We start from the raw sequence: 16,273 nt of genomic DNA, 5'->3' as shown, positions 1-16,273 counted from the left end.
TATTACAAAAGTTAAAGAAAATTAGAAACATCCCAAATGGTCATTATCAGAATTGGTAAATTGTGGTATATGTATAAAATGAAATACTACACAGCAATAAATAAGAATGAACTGTTGATACACACAGCAACTATGTGGATAAATCGAGTAACAGGCAGTATGTTTTGCATAAGAAACTGGACACAAATTAGAACATACTTATGATCCCATTTATATGCATTTTAAGAGCACGTAAAATTAAGTTATAGTGAGGCAGAAGAGTGGTTACTTTTGGGTAGGGGTAGGGGGACTCCTTTTGAGCAGTACTGACTAGGAAAGGGTATGGGGGACCAGCTAGGGTGATGGGAATATCCTTTTTTGTTTTTCAAATATTTTTTATTTTTAAAAATTATTATTTTTTAAAAATATATATTTTTATTGATTTCAGAGGAAGGGAGAGGGAGAGAAATATCAATGATGAGAGAATCATTGATCAGCTGCCTCCTGCACGCCCCCTACTGGGGATGGAGCCCACAATCCAGGCATGTGCCCTTGACTGGAATCGAACCCGACACCCTTCAGTCTGCAGGCCAATGCTCTATCCACTGAGCCAAACTGGCTAGGGCTGATGGGAATGTTCTTTATCTTGACCTGGGTCCCAGATACATAGGCATATGTACATGTAAACATTTCTTGAGCTGTGCTCTGAAGATTTGTGCACTTTGCTGTGTGTAAGTTATCTCATTTTTTAAAAAGCCCAAGGATGAGAGAATTCAAGAAGGCACGAGTGGACAGTAGTGTTAAGTGGTGTAGAGAGTCCTAGTAAGTTAGGTACTGAAAAACTAGGTGTTATGTTCGGATGAGAACAAAAGCATCAACTTCCATGATGCTAACATGTTCTTGGTCAGTGCTCAGTAATCTTGGTAAGCTGAATTAAATTGTTCAATTCTTATTTAGGCAAGAAATACAGCCTATGAATGGATCAGGACATCTCTGGAGAAGCCATTAGAAGAGAAGGAAGGAGAAAAACAGTTGGAAGGAGAAAAAACTGAGCAAATAAATAAAAATTCAATAGAGGTAACCAAAGCAAATAAAGTTTTCTTTTTTTGTTTGTTTGTTTTGTTTTTTTAAGGATTTAAGATGTGGGGGTATTGCAGTCAGGGACCTAAGCTCTTTGTATTTTGTTGCACTCTTTTTAAAAAATATATATTTTATTGATTTTTTACAGAGAGGAGGGGAGAGGGATAGAGTTAGAAACATCAATGAGAGAGAAACATCTATCAGCAGCCTCCTGCACACTCCCTACTGGGGATGTGCTCGCAACCAAGATACATGCCCTTGACCGGAATCGAACCTGGGACCCTTCAGTTCACGGGCCGACGCTCAATCCACTGAGCCAAACCGGTTAGGGCTTTTGTTGCACTCTTATCCATAATTTCTACCTTGTGTTTCAAGATTGTAACATCTTAGTTCCAGACTATAGGACAGAAAAGAGTGAAGAAAGAGATAAAGGGTACGTGTGTGGTTTCATGAGGGTTTCCAGAAGCTGCCACAAGACGCTTTATCTAAATCTTTTGTTGAAAACTTAGTCACATGGTCACATCTAACTTCAGGGCAGCCTCTGTTTTTGCAGCAGTGAGTCCAGCTGTAAAGTTATATTACTGCTATGTAAGAAGAGGTTTCAAGGTATTGAATCCTCCTTCAGTGTGAGAGAAGTAAGGTGATGTCATTTCCTCTGAGATTAAAAAACACACCTGTGCTTTGTTTTGTTTTGTTTTGTTTTTTCATCCAGGATATCCATGCATTTGCAATCCGGAGCCTAGCTGAAATGACTGCCTACTCAATTGAATTGTTTCACAAAACAGCAGCTCTGGTTCTACATGGCCGGAAGCAGGAAGTGACAGCTATAGAAAGAAGCAGAACCCTTTCCCAGTAAGTGTAATAAGTATCCTTGTAAGTGATACATATTACTGAAAGAGTTTTCTGGGCTTATTTCCAAAGTTTTAAAAGCTTTCAGCAAGATACTATTCACACTGTACCATTCACATATTTCAGGTTTTGTTCATTTTGGGTTTTAGTTAGTTGTATAGCCAAGTGTGATGTTTCTTTTTCACTGCCATAAAACTACATTATAATTCTGCCTTTTTATTAACTACTTTATACTCTGGAAACTAGTTCTCAGATTATTAGTCCTACTAGGAATAGAATTTTACATATGTAAAAACAGAAAATAGTCCTAAGAATCTCAATTCTGGATAATTAAGTTATTGAGTGCTAATTACATGCCAGGCATCATGCTAATGGATTTACATGTGTCATTTTTAATTTTTACAATAACCCTAAATAATTGTTCTAGCTTTAAAAGTGAAGAAATGCAGACTCAAGAGATGTTAAATAATCTACCCAGGTTATTTTTGTTGTTTTGTTTTGTTAATCCTCTCCTGAGGATATTTTTTCCCATTGATTTTTAGAGAGAGTGAAAGGGAGGAATGGATCAAGGCCAGGACAGAGAGAGAAACATCAATATGAGAGAGACACATTGACTGGTTGCCTCTGCATTTGCCCTTTTTTCACTGATCTTGAACAAAAATTTCAAAAATAATAGAATGTAGATAGTCACAGGAGGAAAAAAATGACCTATTTGTAAATATGGAAATCTCTTAATTAAACAATGAGAATTTTCATTGGAAAAAAATGTGTGTGAGACTGTGCAGTGTGCTAGGATTGGGAGGGGCCCTTGATATTCTCCAGACCTCTTCTTCACCTATGGTTTTGATGCCCCTCTGTAATAGGGGGGGCCTGGATTTATCTTGCACATTCTTAGGATGGGGGACTCGGAATCCCACGCCAGCCTGTTCTGTGGAAAAATGGCTATTTCTACTGCTTGGAATGCTCTTTCAGTCATGACTCACTCCCTCACAGAATTCAGGTTTCCACTCAAATGCTGTTTTATTTACCACCCAATCTAAAATAGTATCTTCTCCTATTTTCTAATCCTTTACTTGCTTTATTTTCTTAGCTCATATCACCATTTAGTGTATATGGTGTGTGTATGTATACATATGTTTATATATATACTAGAGGCCCAGTGCATGAAATTCGTGCACTGGGGGTGGAGGTGGAGGGTCCTCAGCCCAGCTTGCACCCTCTCACAGTCCGGGACCCCTCGGCGGACATCCCTCTTGCAGTCCAGGATCCCTCGCTCCTTACTGCCCGCCTGCTCGCAGCTCCTTACTGCTCGGCTCGCTGCTCCTTAGGGCTTCCAGGGAGGTGGGAGAGACTCGCGCCACCGCTGCTGCGCCCGTGATTTCTGGCTGAGCGGTGCTCCCTCTGTGGGAGTGCACTGACCACCAGGGGGCAGCTCCTGCTTTGAACGTCTGCCTTCTGGTGGTCAGTGCACATCATAGCAATCAGTTGTTCTGCTGTTCCATCAATTTGCATATTAGGGTTTTATTTTATAGGACAAAAATGAATATATGGATGTGTTTATATATCTGTGTATATAAGTATACATATACATATATACCTACATATACACACATCTGTCCATCTATATATCATATATAGTCTCCCCCCTTAATAAGCAAGTAAGTTAGAATCCATGAAAACTGTGACTTTGCTTGTTTACTGATATATCCCCAGGGCTTAGAACCTGGCACAAAGAAGACTTTAAAAAATATTTGTTGAATAAATGAATGTGTATGAATTTTAACTATATTTCTAAATGGAAGTATTGTTGCCTTAAAATGTATTTTTTGTTATTTCCTTTGATTTTCCTGGAAAGTATATTGCTTTCTAGAGGATTTTGTAGAAAAATATTTTTCCAAGGAGTGAACCTTCTCTTCCTGTAGCATGGATGCCTATTCGAATGGGTCACCAAATGCATAGGGTAGCTGACAGGCATACTTCCTCCCTTTAAAAGCTTCCTTCTTTCACATTTAGTACCAGGAGTGATTTGTTCTCTTCTGACAGTTGTTAAATATAGCTTATTAAAAGAAAGAGTGAAAGACAAACAAAAGAAGGAACCATCCTGACTTTTCTCCCTTCTTCTCTAGGATGACGGTTGTGTTATGTAAAGAGTTGTCCTCTTTGTCTAAAGAGTTTACCACCTACCTAACAACTGCTGGGGTAAGAATTCATGCCTCTTGTTTGGCTGATGTCTGTTTTGTTTTGTTTTGAAAATAGCTTTATTTAAGTATAGTTTACATACCATAACATTTGGTTTCATAGTATATTATAGAGTTGTGCAACCATCACCATAATCTAATTTTTGACCATTTTCATTATGTCCCAGAAAACCTCATACTATTAACAGTCATTTCTTTTCCTCTATACTCTTATATCCCTGAGCAACACTAATCTACTTTCTGTCTATAGATTTGCCCATTATGGAAATTTAATACAAATGGGATCATACAATCTGTAGTATTTTGTGTCTGGTTTCTTTCACTTAGCATAATGTTTTTGAGGTTCATCCACATTGTAGGAGTAGACTGTGGCTAGCCAGTAGGAGAGTTGTAGTTAAAGCTAAAGTTTAAAGCACTTCCAAATATGACATTTTGCTCTCTCTTAGTCCAGATTTTTTCTATGCTTACATTTATGTTTGGGTGTTTGTGTATGTGTATGTTGTATGTTTCAAAGTGGGATCATACCATGTTTATTGTTTTTTTTAATCTGCTGTGTGTATTTAACTCTGTATCCTTTATTCTAGGTCAAAGAAAAGGCAGACGTCCTTAATCCATTAATTACTGCAGTATTTCTAGAGGTTAGTAGTAATTCTTTTTAAGTCTTTTAGGCATTTTGTATTAATTAACTCTTCTTAAGTTTTTATTTTTTGGCCTTTTTTTTTTTTTCACAAGGTTGGTAATTTAGCTATATCGATGCATATATGACCCCACATGTGTATATCTGATGCATATTCCCTGTTTATTAATTACAAAATATAAAAAAGCTGCTGGATAAAGTGCACAGGAAGTTGGAAGCTGTCATTACTTAGTACTATCCTTTGGCAGTTAATGGACAATTTTCAGTAACAAAATATCCCTGGAAACCAGCAGATAAACAGGAAGGGTTGGAAATTAAAAGCAGGCAAGCAACTGCTTCTTAAAGGACTAATACTTAAGCAGAGATTTGTTAAAAACAACACACAACATTTTGTCATTTCCTTGTCAGGAAATTTGCTTTGTTTTGTCATGTTTACATAATCCTTAGTCCATTAGATTTAAGGAGGTGGGTTGTTTAAATCCATGAAAAAGGGAGGTATAAGAGGATATCATCATGGAATATTGCTCCCATGAGTGATGCTTTCTGGATTCCATGTTTTAAGAACTCTATCTTGTAAATTTTGTGAACAATTGGACATTTGATAATCTGTTTAAAACGTTTATGAAAATCTGGAGAGGAGAAAATATATATGATAATTGGTTAGGCTTTTAATATGAATTGAAAAAGATTTTTTGTGTTTTGCTCCTGGACTGTTAGTTACTTCTTTAGTTTTGAATTCTTTAAAGTCACCACCATTGAAATGCCTTTAATTCCTTAACTGCACAATTTTCCTTGAAAAGTCAGGGAAATTATTCTGATCACTTAAACAGTTGTTTTTAAAAAAGTAAGTTTGTGATTTAGTAGATGGCAACGATGTTTAGGTGAGGTAAGTTTGCATGCTAGGAGCCCAATCCTGTCCTGGATCTTCCCTGATTTGCTGATGACCCTATCTATACCCGGCAATCTCATGGCAATCTCATCTATATTTACAAAATGAGAGATTTCACTAGATAGTCACTGAGGTCTCTTTTGGCTGGAAAATTCAGTATCAAATGTCACACTGAAGTTTAAATAGGAGTGCTTGCCATTGGTAAATCCAAAATAGGTAAACTCACTTGATACAGGTTCCCTGTTGCTATTTTAAGTTGGTGGTTCTTGCTTACAGATTTGAAACACTTGTCCTGGAAATTATACATTTTATCTTAATGTAACGAACTCTCTGTTGTTATTCTTCTGGAAGGTTAGAACATGTCAGATAGAAATTTATCTATACTGTAATCATCTCTAAAAGCAGTATCCCTTGTTTACTTTTGTGAGCACCTATCTCGTGTTCACTGATTGTGTTGAGTCCCTGGAAGAGTTATCACAATGGACTGGAAATTTTATTGGTGTAAGATTCATAGTCTTCTGAAATCCTCTTTGAGTAATTGACCAAAATGCTTTGAATGCCAAATTTGAGTGGGATGCCAAAGAATGCCTATTATTTTTGCTGTGCAAGTTGGGCAAAAGATGCTGACATTCTTTGTTGCTGCTTTCATATCTTCTTAAGAGCTAGATCATTCTTTCCCCTGTAACTTTACCAAAATGGTCAAGTCTGCCCTTATTTGTCAGGCTACAATTCAATTAGATTTATATAAATTACTAGAGGCCCGGTGCACAAAAATTTGTGCACTCTGGGGGGAGGCGGAGTCCCTCAGCCCGGCCTGTGCCCTCTCACAGTCTGGGACCCCTCGGGGGATGACCACCTGCTGGCTTAGGCCTGCTCCCTGGGGAATTGGGCCTAAGCTGGCAGTCAGACATCCCGCTGGCAGCCCGGCAGCCCTCGGGGGATGTCCACTTGCCAGCGGGGAGCAGACCTAAGCTGCAGTCGGACATCCTTAGCTCTGCCGAGGAGGCAGGAGAGGCTCCCACCCCCACCGCTGTACTGGCAGCCATCAGCCTGGCTTGTGGCTGAGCAGAGCTCCCCCATGTGGGAGCACACTGACCACCAGAGGGCAGCTCCTGCATTGAGCGTCTGCCCCCTGGTGGTCAGTGTGTGTCATAGTGACCAGTCATTCCCAGTCTTTCTGCTGTTAGGGTCAGTTTGCATATTACCCTTTTACTATATAGGATAGAGGCCTGGTGCACGGGTGGGGGCCGGCTGGTTTGCCCTGAAGGGTGTCCCAGATCAGGGTGGGGGTCCTGCTTGGGTGCCTGGCCAGCCTGGATGACGGGCTGATGGCTGTTTGCAGCTGGTCACACCCCCTTCAGGGTGGGGGTTCCCACTGAGGTGCCTGGCCAGTGTGGGTGAGGGGCTGAGGGCTGTTTTCAGGCTGGCGGGAGACTGAAGCTCCCAGCCTTTTTTTTTTTATTCTGGGATTTTTTTATCTTCTATAGCTGTCACTGGAGCTGAGAGCCGGCTCCAGGTCTGAGACTGTGGCTGGCTGAAAGCAGGTATCTGGGTTTGTCTAGCTTCTATAATTGAAACTCTGTTGCATCTGGAGCTCAGAGCTGGGCTGTGGCAGGCGGGGAACCTTGGCTTCCTCTGTCACTGGAGCAAGCAAGCCTCATGTTCGCTTCAGCTGTGTGGCTGCCGGCCGCCATCTTTGTTGGCAGTTAATTTGCATATCTCGCTGATTAGCCAATGGGAAGGGTAGCGAAGTTATGGTTAATTACCATGTTTCTCTATTATTAGATAGGATAGTCTTTTGTTGTTGTTGTTGTCTTATGGTATATTTTCTCTTTTAAGTGACTGTGATATTTTCTTTTTCTTTTCCTTTTTTTTCAATCCTGACAGGCATCAAATAGTGCTTCCTATATTCAGGATGCCTTTCAGCTACTCTTACCTGTGCTGGAGATCTCGCTCATTGAAAACAAGACCGAATTACCAGAGGCATGAATTGCAGGGCCAGAGGCCTTTGTCAGAACATTGAAGAACAGAGAAGATTGACCTGAGACTTGTGATGGCCAAGAAATGCCACTCTATTCTGGGTACCCTTGCAGAAGTGAAGGAGAAGGGCTATTTTGGTATATAAACATTCAGGCAGGATAGCAGTTTTATAGGAAGTTTGTTGCCTTCACTGCTTGGCTGGAGTATTCAGGTTCTCACACTGCTCTTCCCAGTTGTTATAATTAATAAATTATTTGAAAAGAAACTTTTTAAAGAAAGTTCAAAAATAATAGCTCTAGATAAAGGTTATTGGGATACTCAGGTAAAAATATTGGTATTTTCTTTGATGGTGCAAAACACTAACAGTTTTTTCATGGATATAATTGGCTGTTAAGAGAAAAAGTACTTAATTTTGTATTCTAGGATTAATGTGCTTGATCTATGAATGCCATGCACTTTCTTCTTTCTTTAATAAAATCTATGGCTTTAAGAAGCTGCGTATATATAAACTCTTATAATGATTACCCTTTATTACATAAATTCTTGGAATTGGTTAGAAACTTTTATCTGCTTTTTAATTCTCAGCAGATAGTTGGCATTGAGGAGAAACTTATAGAAAATACATGTAGCCACACGAGTTAACTATAGCAATGTGTTGTTTGGCTTCAAATTGCTCTCCCATAATTGCTCTCTCACTCCAAGATGACAAGTTTTAAGTTGTTGACCTCTACTCAACTGGATTCAAGATCAATAAGTGCCATTTAGAGAAACAGTTCCATGTTTGCAGATATTCTGAATCTCTCCAGATGTTTTTCATGCATATCCCATATGCAGGATAAATTTGGTAAGAGCCAGCTCCAAAGGAGTGTGAAGTGCTTATAGTAATGGATTTTTTGTTGATTGACTATTGTTGAAGTGGATTGTGGAGTCCCATAGTAATGATGTTCATTATCACAGGATTTAACCTGTTAGTCATGGTATATTTTTCCTTATCCTTTTTGTTTTAATGTATTCTTTAGCATGTTTATAAATACAACTTTATCCTTTAGATCTTGAGCCTTATTTTTGTTCTCTTTGACTGTTTAAGAGACTGAAAGCCTATTGTCTTTCTAAAAGTTATTTTGGTATTCACTCTTTTTAAAAAAGTTCTTCAACCTTATGGTTTTTAATGATTTAGGTAGCTTTTGTGAGTTCTGCCACTCTTCTAAAACCTTTAAATAGAATGTAATAATTTTTTTCAATTGATCCTTTTGTCTAAATGTGAGCCCCAGTAGCTTTCTCAGACCCCAAAAATAGCAAAGTCATAACATAGATCAGTGTCAAGACTGTTTCTATATAATTGCCTTATTTGAAGTAAGGGGCTATTTCTAAGCAAGGAGGAAAATAAATAGATTTGGCTAAATAGGTATACCAGTAACACTAGAATGTAGCTCTGCTTATATTCTGTTCTAAAGTGATCAGAAAAAAAATTAAATATTACTTTTTATAGACAAATTTTATCTTTCCCAAAGTGACAAATTTTGAATTTTCAGAAACAGTTTTCTTGTGGTTAATAAAGTTGGTGTTCCAGTTCTGATCTATTGCCTCAAGTTCCGTTGCTGTGTCTGAACCTGGATCCCTTGAGCAAGGTACTCCTTGAGGAGGGTTTAGAACTGGTCACAGTGCCTACTACCTGTTCAGACTTTTGTAAATTGAAGTTTGTAGCTTTTACTCTTTGATCTAGAAACATGTCTAAGGTTTTTCTTTCAAGAAGAGGGTTATAGATGTGGAGGGCAGAACAGTAACTCTTTGTATGTGTCTATTCAGATTGGAGTCCTGAATTTGACCAGTTTTAGATTGGACCAAATGTGACACACTGCCTCTTTTCTTTCTCCCTCATTTCTCTCATCAGCTTCCCCCCATCCACCAGAAATGACAAAAGGACCAATTCTTAATAACACCTAAAATATAATGAAGAAAAAGTTATTTGATTCAGTAGAGAGAGAGAAGTAAGAGCATAAATACTCATTCATAGGTGACTAGGTAAATTTAGGGGGCATCTTGGAACCTATTGGATTATGGTGATGGTTTTGGATGGTACATGCTTCATTATTCTGTTTGAGGTTGGTACATGTTGTAGTTTCTTGATGATACCTACTCTTTTGGTGCTCTTCCCTTTAAATTTTCTGGGGTTTAAGATTTACCATTATGTCCTAATATGTGCAACTCCCTTTCCAGTTAACAACTCGATAGGTAATATGTTCAGTTATTATTGGAGTAAATGTTTCTCTTCCTACTATTGAGATCTTAAAAGGCTATGATTAAAAGAGACTTCATTAATTTGATCTAAAAAAAACAGAAACTTCCATGAACTAATTCCTGGCCTTTCCTTTATACAATACATTGGAAACAGATTGGACAAGCTATTTTTTCCTTACTTTTTTTTTTTTTTTTAGACATAGATACCCAGATTGACAGAACTCTGAAATATACAATAATAATTCATATAGGTGTTTCCACAAATCCAAAATTAGTGCTAATGTAGTTTTTAGTCCTACAGTCAGGACACAAGACCTTGTGGTTTCTCCACCTGAATGAAGACCTCCTTTTTGTACTTGTTTTTTTATCTAAAGACCTGTTTGAGGGAGAGATGTTTTATAGGTAGTTGCTATTGATGTCATCATTTGAGAAAGACATTTTTCTATATTTTTTAGATGCATTCTGAATTTTAAAGGTGAGAATATTCTTCATGTTGGAAAAACCCAGAATGAAATTATACCCACAGTGGGCACTCAGTAGGCATGATATTTCACAAATGTCAAAGATTGGAATCCCTTATTATGCCTTAACAACATAATATGGTACTTATTTTCATAAAAAACTTGAAGCATTTGAGAAATGAAGTTCTAAAAATAGACCTGTTAATTATCATGTCATCAGATCTCTGGCTAATATATGAGGAGAATTTTGAAAACTTCCTCACTAGTGCCACTTTCCAACTGCACCCTGATATTCCTCAAGCACTGGTCCACTGGTCCCTCCCTCTTTTACTTGTGGCCCTTGTTATTACATTCTTTCTTGTTATTTCATCATTTGGCCAAATCCCAAAGTCCCTTCAGGTCTACCAGTAATTATCGCTTCCCCAATCAACTCTTCAGGAAAAAAAAAATCAGAATATTCTCTGAAACTCATTTGTCCTGTAAGCTAAAGACAGAGGAAGACTACAGTGACTGATCATTCACCCTTGCACATCAGTGTTGCCTTTTCTAGACCTTTAAGTTTCTGACTGGCCTGCTTTTGTAAAGGGCATATCCAGAGGCTTCATACTGCATGAAATTATCATCTGTTTCTACTTGTCAGCCCCACATGTATCTCTATCTGTACACACTGGCCATTGTTGTGCTCTTAAGCTGGTTCTAAAGAGGAAGTCATTGTCCCAACTTGATTGTGATTGCATCAGCATGCTTAGTTTTTTTAAAGCACATTTTTTAAGTTGGAACGGGAGTAGTTTGTGGCAGTTTCACCTGGGTAACTGGCGCACTGACCTTGGCGATTTCAGCCAGACCTGCTTAGGCCTGAATTATCTACATAATGATTGTATTTGTTTATGTCAGAATTGAAGGATTTCTCTTAACTATTTAGTCCAACTGGACCTTCCTTGACCTTTTCCACATGTATCATTGAGAATAATAAGAACTGCATAGTGTGTATGTTGAAGCAAAAGTTTCCAAATTAGAACAATATTCTTACACATTGACAGCATCAGTAAATCAGCAAACACATAAGTCCTCTTTTTTGTTCTTTTTTTTTTTGCTTGCCCTGAGTTTCCAGCTTCTGGCATAGAATCTGGCACATGGTAAGAAATATGTGTTGGCTGATTGAAAGAAAGAAGAAAGAGAGAGGGAAGAGTAGGGGGAAGGGTGGCTTAGTGCTTTCCTACTAGTAGAGAATATAGAACTGGAAGGGACTCTCAGGCATATAAGGTTGAAACCCTCATTTCACAGCTAGGGACATAGACCTCATGAGAGCAAGTGACTCTCCTGAAGTCACATAGCTGATAGGAGGCTCTGGCGGCGGGGGGGGACATGACTGCAAGTCTGGATTCCTGGTCCGGTCTCTCTTTGTTACACCAGAGCCTGTTACACCAGGATTCTGCACACACTGAGAGGCTGCTCCCAGACATGGGCTGGGGGACAAAGTGCAGAACGTGTGGCCTCTGTCCTGTAGGAGCCCTCACGGGTGCCACTCTGAGCAATTCCTGCCCTGTAGACGCAAAGCCCCCTGGAAAATGGAAGTGAGGCAGCTTCTCTGTTGTAATGAATTGTGGCTGAGTTGCATGGGCTTGTCCCCAAAATGGTTGTGATTGTTGGGGCAGTCAACATTGCAAATGCTCACAGATGCATCCAACAAAACCCACAAATTGTTACTTTTGCTTTGGTGGCTTGTGTCTTAAGTGGCCAATTTCTGCTGTATATAGAACCACAGAATGATCTATCGCACATCAACCACCAATTGTTAAGAGGGCACTAACGTGTGGAACAGCTTTAATACTAGGCACCATGGAATCCACCTTTCTCTGTAAATCTTCTCAACTGCTCTGTGATGCAGGACAGTGACACCCCAGTTTAGGGACCTGAACGATGGTGTAGATGTTACGAGCAAAGACAGACTCAAAATTGAACTCAGTTCCCTCATTTTCCAGCCCAATGATCATGAGCAAGTGACTTAATCCCTTATATTGCAATTTTGTCATCTGTAAAATCAACCTCAAAACACTATATTATGAAGTCATTGATAGGATTAAAAAGACTAACCTGTGTAAACTGTTTAGAATAATAGCAAAATCAGGTAATGTTTAGTGAACACTGTTCCAGGCACGGTTTTGAATAATTTGATCCTCATCATGAGATAGAAACTATGAGCATGTCCATTTATAGATGGAAAAACTGAGGGATAGGGAGGTTAAATAATGTGCCTGAGGTCACATACCCAACAAAAGGTAGAGTTAGGATCCAAACCCAGGCAGTTTGGTACCAGAGTTTCTGTTTTTTACCATTACATTACACTGCTGCTATAAGCTATCAGTAAAGAAATTGAAATGACGTAGCTACTTTATTATGATGATTATGAAACAGATTTAGAGAGTTAAGTGACTTGCTGAGATTTCACAACGATAAATGGCAGAGCCCCTGCAATGTGAGCCCAGGTTGCCTGACTCCCAAGCTTATGTTTGTTATATTTTATTTCTTTTAGGGGAAGCTTGGAGGTGCCTGTCTGGTGATAAATAACTGTAGGGGAACATCTGGGCAGACTATCCAAAGTCATTAGGAGTTGGCATATAAAGGACGTGTGGTGACAAGTCACGTTTGCAACAGCAGGAACAAAGAGCTCAGTGAAGTAAGAGCATCTGCATTACTCAGTGATCAATAGGAGAGGAATACCTGAATGTTTATAGCTTTAGTTGTAAAGGCCCCAAACTGGAAACTATGCAGATGTCCTTCAAACGTGAATGATCAAACAAACTGTGCTACATACATGCCATGCATTACTCAGCAATTAGAAGGAGAAAACTATTGATACAAGAACTTGGATGAATCTCAAGGGAATTATACTGAGTGAAAAAGTCCAGTTCCTAAAGATATATAGTTCCATTTATATAAGAGTGAAATGACAAAATCATAGAAATGCAGTACTGCCAGAGGTTAGGAATGGGGCTGGTGGAGGAGGTAGGTAGGTGTGGTTTTAAAAGGGCAATTGGAGAGATCTTTGTGGTGATGGAGTACCTTGGCTGTGGTGGTGGCTACACAGACCTACTTATGATAAAGTACACATACATACACACACGTGAGTGCAAGGAAAACTGCGCACTCTGATTGAGATAGTGGATTGTATTGCTGTCAATATTCTGGCTGTGAAATTTTACTTTAGTTTTGTAACATGTTACTATTGGGGGAAATTGGGTAAAGGGTACATAGGATCTCTCTGTTTCTTATATTTGCATGTGAATTTACAAAGATCTCAATAACGATTTCTAGTTTTAAAAAAGGTAGGAGGGGGACTTTGGGATAAGGGAGCCAAAGAGTCAAGAAACTGCCCACTTTCTGGATTTAACAAACATCTAGGGGTCCTGTGATTGTCCCTAGGCAGGCACTCGGAAGCAGGAAAGGTGGCAAGTGTAGCTCTATCTGGCTCCTCTTACTAAGGTACTTTGGTAGCAGGTTCCAAAGTAGGGTGGAGTTTGAGAAGGTTTCCTGGGTGACTCTGATACATCATTCTTCATTGAAATCCACCAATTTAGTGGAAATTTCTGTTTGCAACATCACTAAAGCCACAGGGGTTTTGACGACAGCTACCCAGGACAGCTGGGTTCTAGTTCTGGCTCAGCCACTAACTTGCAGGATTGATACAGAGCCACTTTCAATCTATTAATCTTAGTAATGATAATAGCTATTATTACCTGAGCAGTTATTTTGTGCTGAAGGTATTTAATACATTATTCTGTTTATCTTCACAACAGCCCCCCAAAGTTGGAACTGTCCTTATCTCTAGCTATAGATGAGGACACTTGCTGCTGGTTAAGGCATGAGCCTGAGGTCATAGAGTGTGAGGTAGTGGAACAGATTCTCTGCTTGTTTTCACAACCACGGCACTGACTTCTTGATTCTCAGCCATGAAAAGAGGAGATTGGGCCAAGGGGTTTGGATTCTCCATGGCTCCAATGGATGCTGAGCCAATTAGCTAACTCTGAGCTGAACTTAACAGGGAGCGGTAAAGAAATAATTCAAGAACTGCCAATCTTGCCCTACCGGGAAAAAGATAAGCCTGGGCAGATTAATGATTTTCCACCCTTCAAACGGACATGGCTGAACTTAGAACTTTCTGTTATAGCCTGATTGAATGTGAAAACTAAGCCCTTTCTCTCCAACAGAGAGGGTCTCTGAAGAGTCCTGTTGGTTGAATGCATATTATAACCTGTCTCTTTTGATTACCTAAAATGCAGGCAGTGGGAGATAACATGTCTGTGTGCCCACTGGGAAAAACACTTGGTGCCGTTAAGAAACTAGGAAGAAACCAGGATAGGATGCACTAAAGGCCAAAGTAGAAGGGAGATCCCAAGAGCCAATGTGAGAGGAGAGAATACAAATAGCACCCCCACGGTGGGCTCTGCCTTCTCCACCCAGGTGAGAGGCTGACCGTGGTGTGAGTCACAGCAGCCTTGCCTGTGGTTGAAGGGCGCCAGGTCTACAGCTCTGGCGGGGCTCCCCCCATGCAGTTACCTCCCTGCCTGCAGTGCAGTAAGACCACAGGCTCTGGGGTCACATTGACCAGGGTTTAAATTCTGCCTAAGCTATTTCCAGCTGTTACCTTGGGCAGTGTCCCTTCTAAGCCCAACTTCCTCGCCTGTGAAATGGAATAATATGAGCACATTCCTTATAGGGATGTTTTGGACTTACTCAGGGTTGGCTACTTAATTTTCAGGCTTCAGTGCAAAATGAGAATGTGGGATCCTTGTTCAAAAAGCAAGAATAAAGTTCTGTATCTTGCTCCGTGGTCCCTTTCTTTGCCTGTCCTGGTGGGTTTTATTCCTATTGAAAGCTGTGCTACCTCAGGCACAGGGACTCTCACAGGTGCCTGGGGCTCCACCTGAGACAAAGTGAACAGAGCCATGGGTGAGCTGAGGCTTCAAGCCCCAGCACATGTTTCATTGTCACATCTGACTTTGCTTATAGGGACTAAATTCAAAGATAAAATTATTAAGCATTTCAAGTTGGTGACTACAGAACATTAAACCCTTAAGTTTAGGCCCTTCCAAGCATGCACCTTGTGTGATTGTAACGCTCACAGACCCATGAAGCTGGCCTGGAATATGCTTTTGGCCATTAGCATAGACTCCGGCCCATGGCCAGGACTCAGTAATGGTCAGTGGAGAGGCCCACTTTACTCACTGATCACCTTAGGAACCCCATAGCTCAAGCCTCATTTGAGCTTTGCATCTCCAGCCTGGCTCATAGGAGAGTCATAAGTACAAATGGGGAAACTAAGGCCCAGAGAGGGGATAGGACTTGGCTATGTTCACCCTGTAGTTAGTGATAGAAGTGAACAGTGATCTCTAGATTCTGTGCCAAGCGTCTCAAGTTCAGTGTCCCCTCTGGGCTTCATAATCTGAGGATTTTGAGTGGCATCATCTCACACAACTTCCACTGGGGACCAGCCTGCCCCTACATAGGTTTCCAAACCCTGGCTCAATGCCAGAAAGCTTTTCCTACCAAGGACCTACCCACAGTATTTTTTTCATATGCATATTCATCCAAAATTTAATCATATGCAATGTAGTTTTATCTTTGTTTTTTACATTGCCAAACATTATAAGAATTTTTGTGGCTCATTAAATATTTTTAACTCTATAAGAGTTTCATAATACCCTATTTTAGGGAAGCTCCATAATTTATTTGACGGATCCCATATCATTAGACACTTAGGCTTTTTCCAATTATCTTTCAATTACTGAAAACTACATGTTCTAAATGGGATAAATGTACCTGGCTCATGGGTCATTGTGAGGATTTAATTAATTAATGCAAGAAGAGTATTTAGGAAATGAAACAAGTACTATGTATGTGTCTGCAAATATTCTGTTGGCTCTCTTATTTTGATAATGCGATAGTGGATACCATTTTATAC

The 16,273-nt window shown here is 39.7% G+C and overlaps 1 protein-coding gene across 5 annotated transcripts in view; it reads left to right on the top strand.

Annotated features, from left to right (window-relative positions):
- The window catches only part of FAM114A2 (family with sequence similarity 114, member A2), a 27,140-nt gene extending 17,952 nt beyond the window's left edge, over nt 1-9,188 (top strand). For all 5 annotated transcript variants that reach the window (XM_014543135.1, XM_014543134.1, XM_014543137.1 and 2 more), the window contains 5 exons: nt 937-1,056; nt 1,772-1,911; nt 4,035-4,107; nt 4,691-4,744; nt 7,520-9,188. In XM_014543135.1, the coding sequence (XP_014398621.1) occupies nt 937-1,056; nt 1,772-1,911; nt 4,035-4,107; nt 4,691-4,744; nt 7,520-7,621 (489 nt within the window). In that variant the 3' untranslated portion in view covers nt 7,622-9,188. The remainder of the gene's footprint in view (nt 1-936; nt 1,057-1,771; nt 1,912-4,034; nt 4,108-4,690; nt 4,745-7,519) is intronic.
- The last annotated feature ends 7,085 nt before the right edge of the window (nt 9,189-16,273 follow it).

Source organism: Myotis brandtii, unplaced genomic scaffold, assembly GCF_000412655.1.
Source record: "Myotis brandtii unplaced genomic scaffold, ASM41265v1 scaffold32, whole genome shotgun sequence".
Taxonomy (NCBI): Eukaryota; Metazoa; Chordata; class Mammalia; order Chiroptera; family Vespertilionidae; genus Myotis; species Myotis brandtii.
The sequence above is the reverse complement of the archived record's forward strand: the minus strand, read 5'-3'. Positions and strand labels throughout refer to the sequence as shown.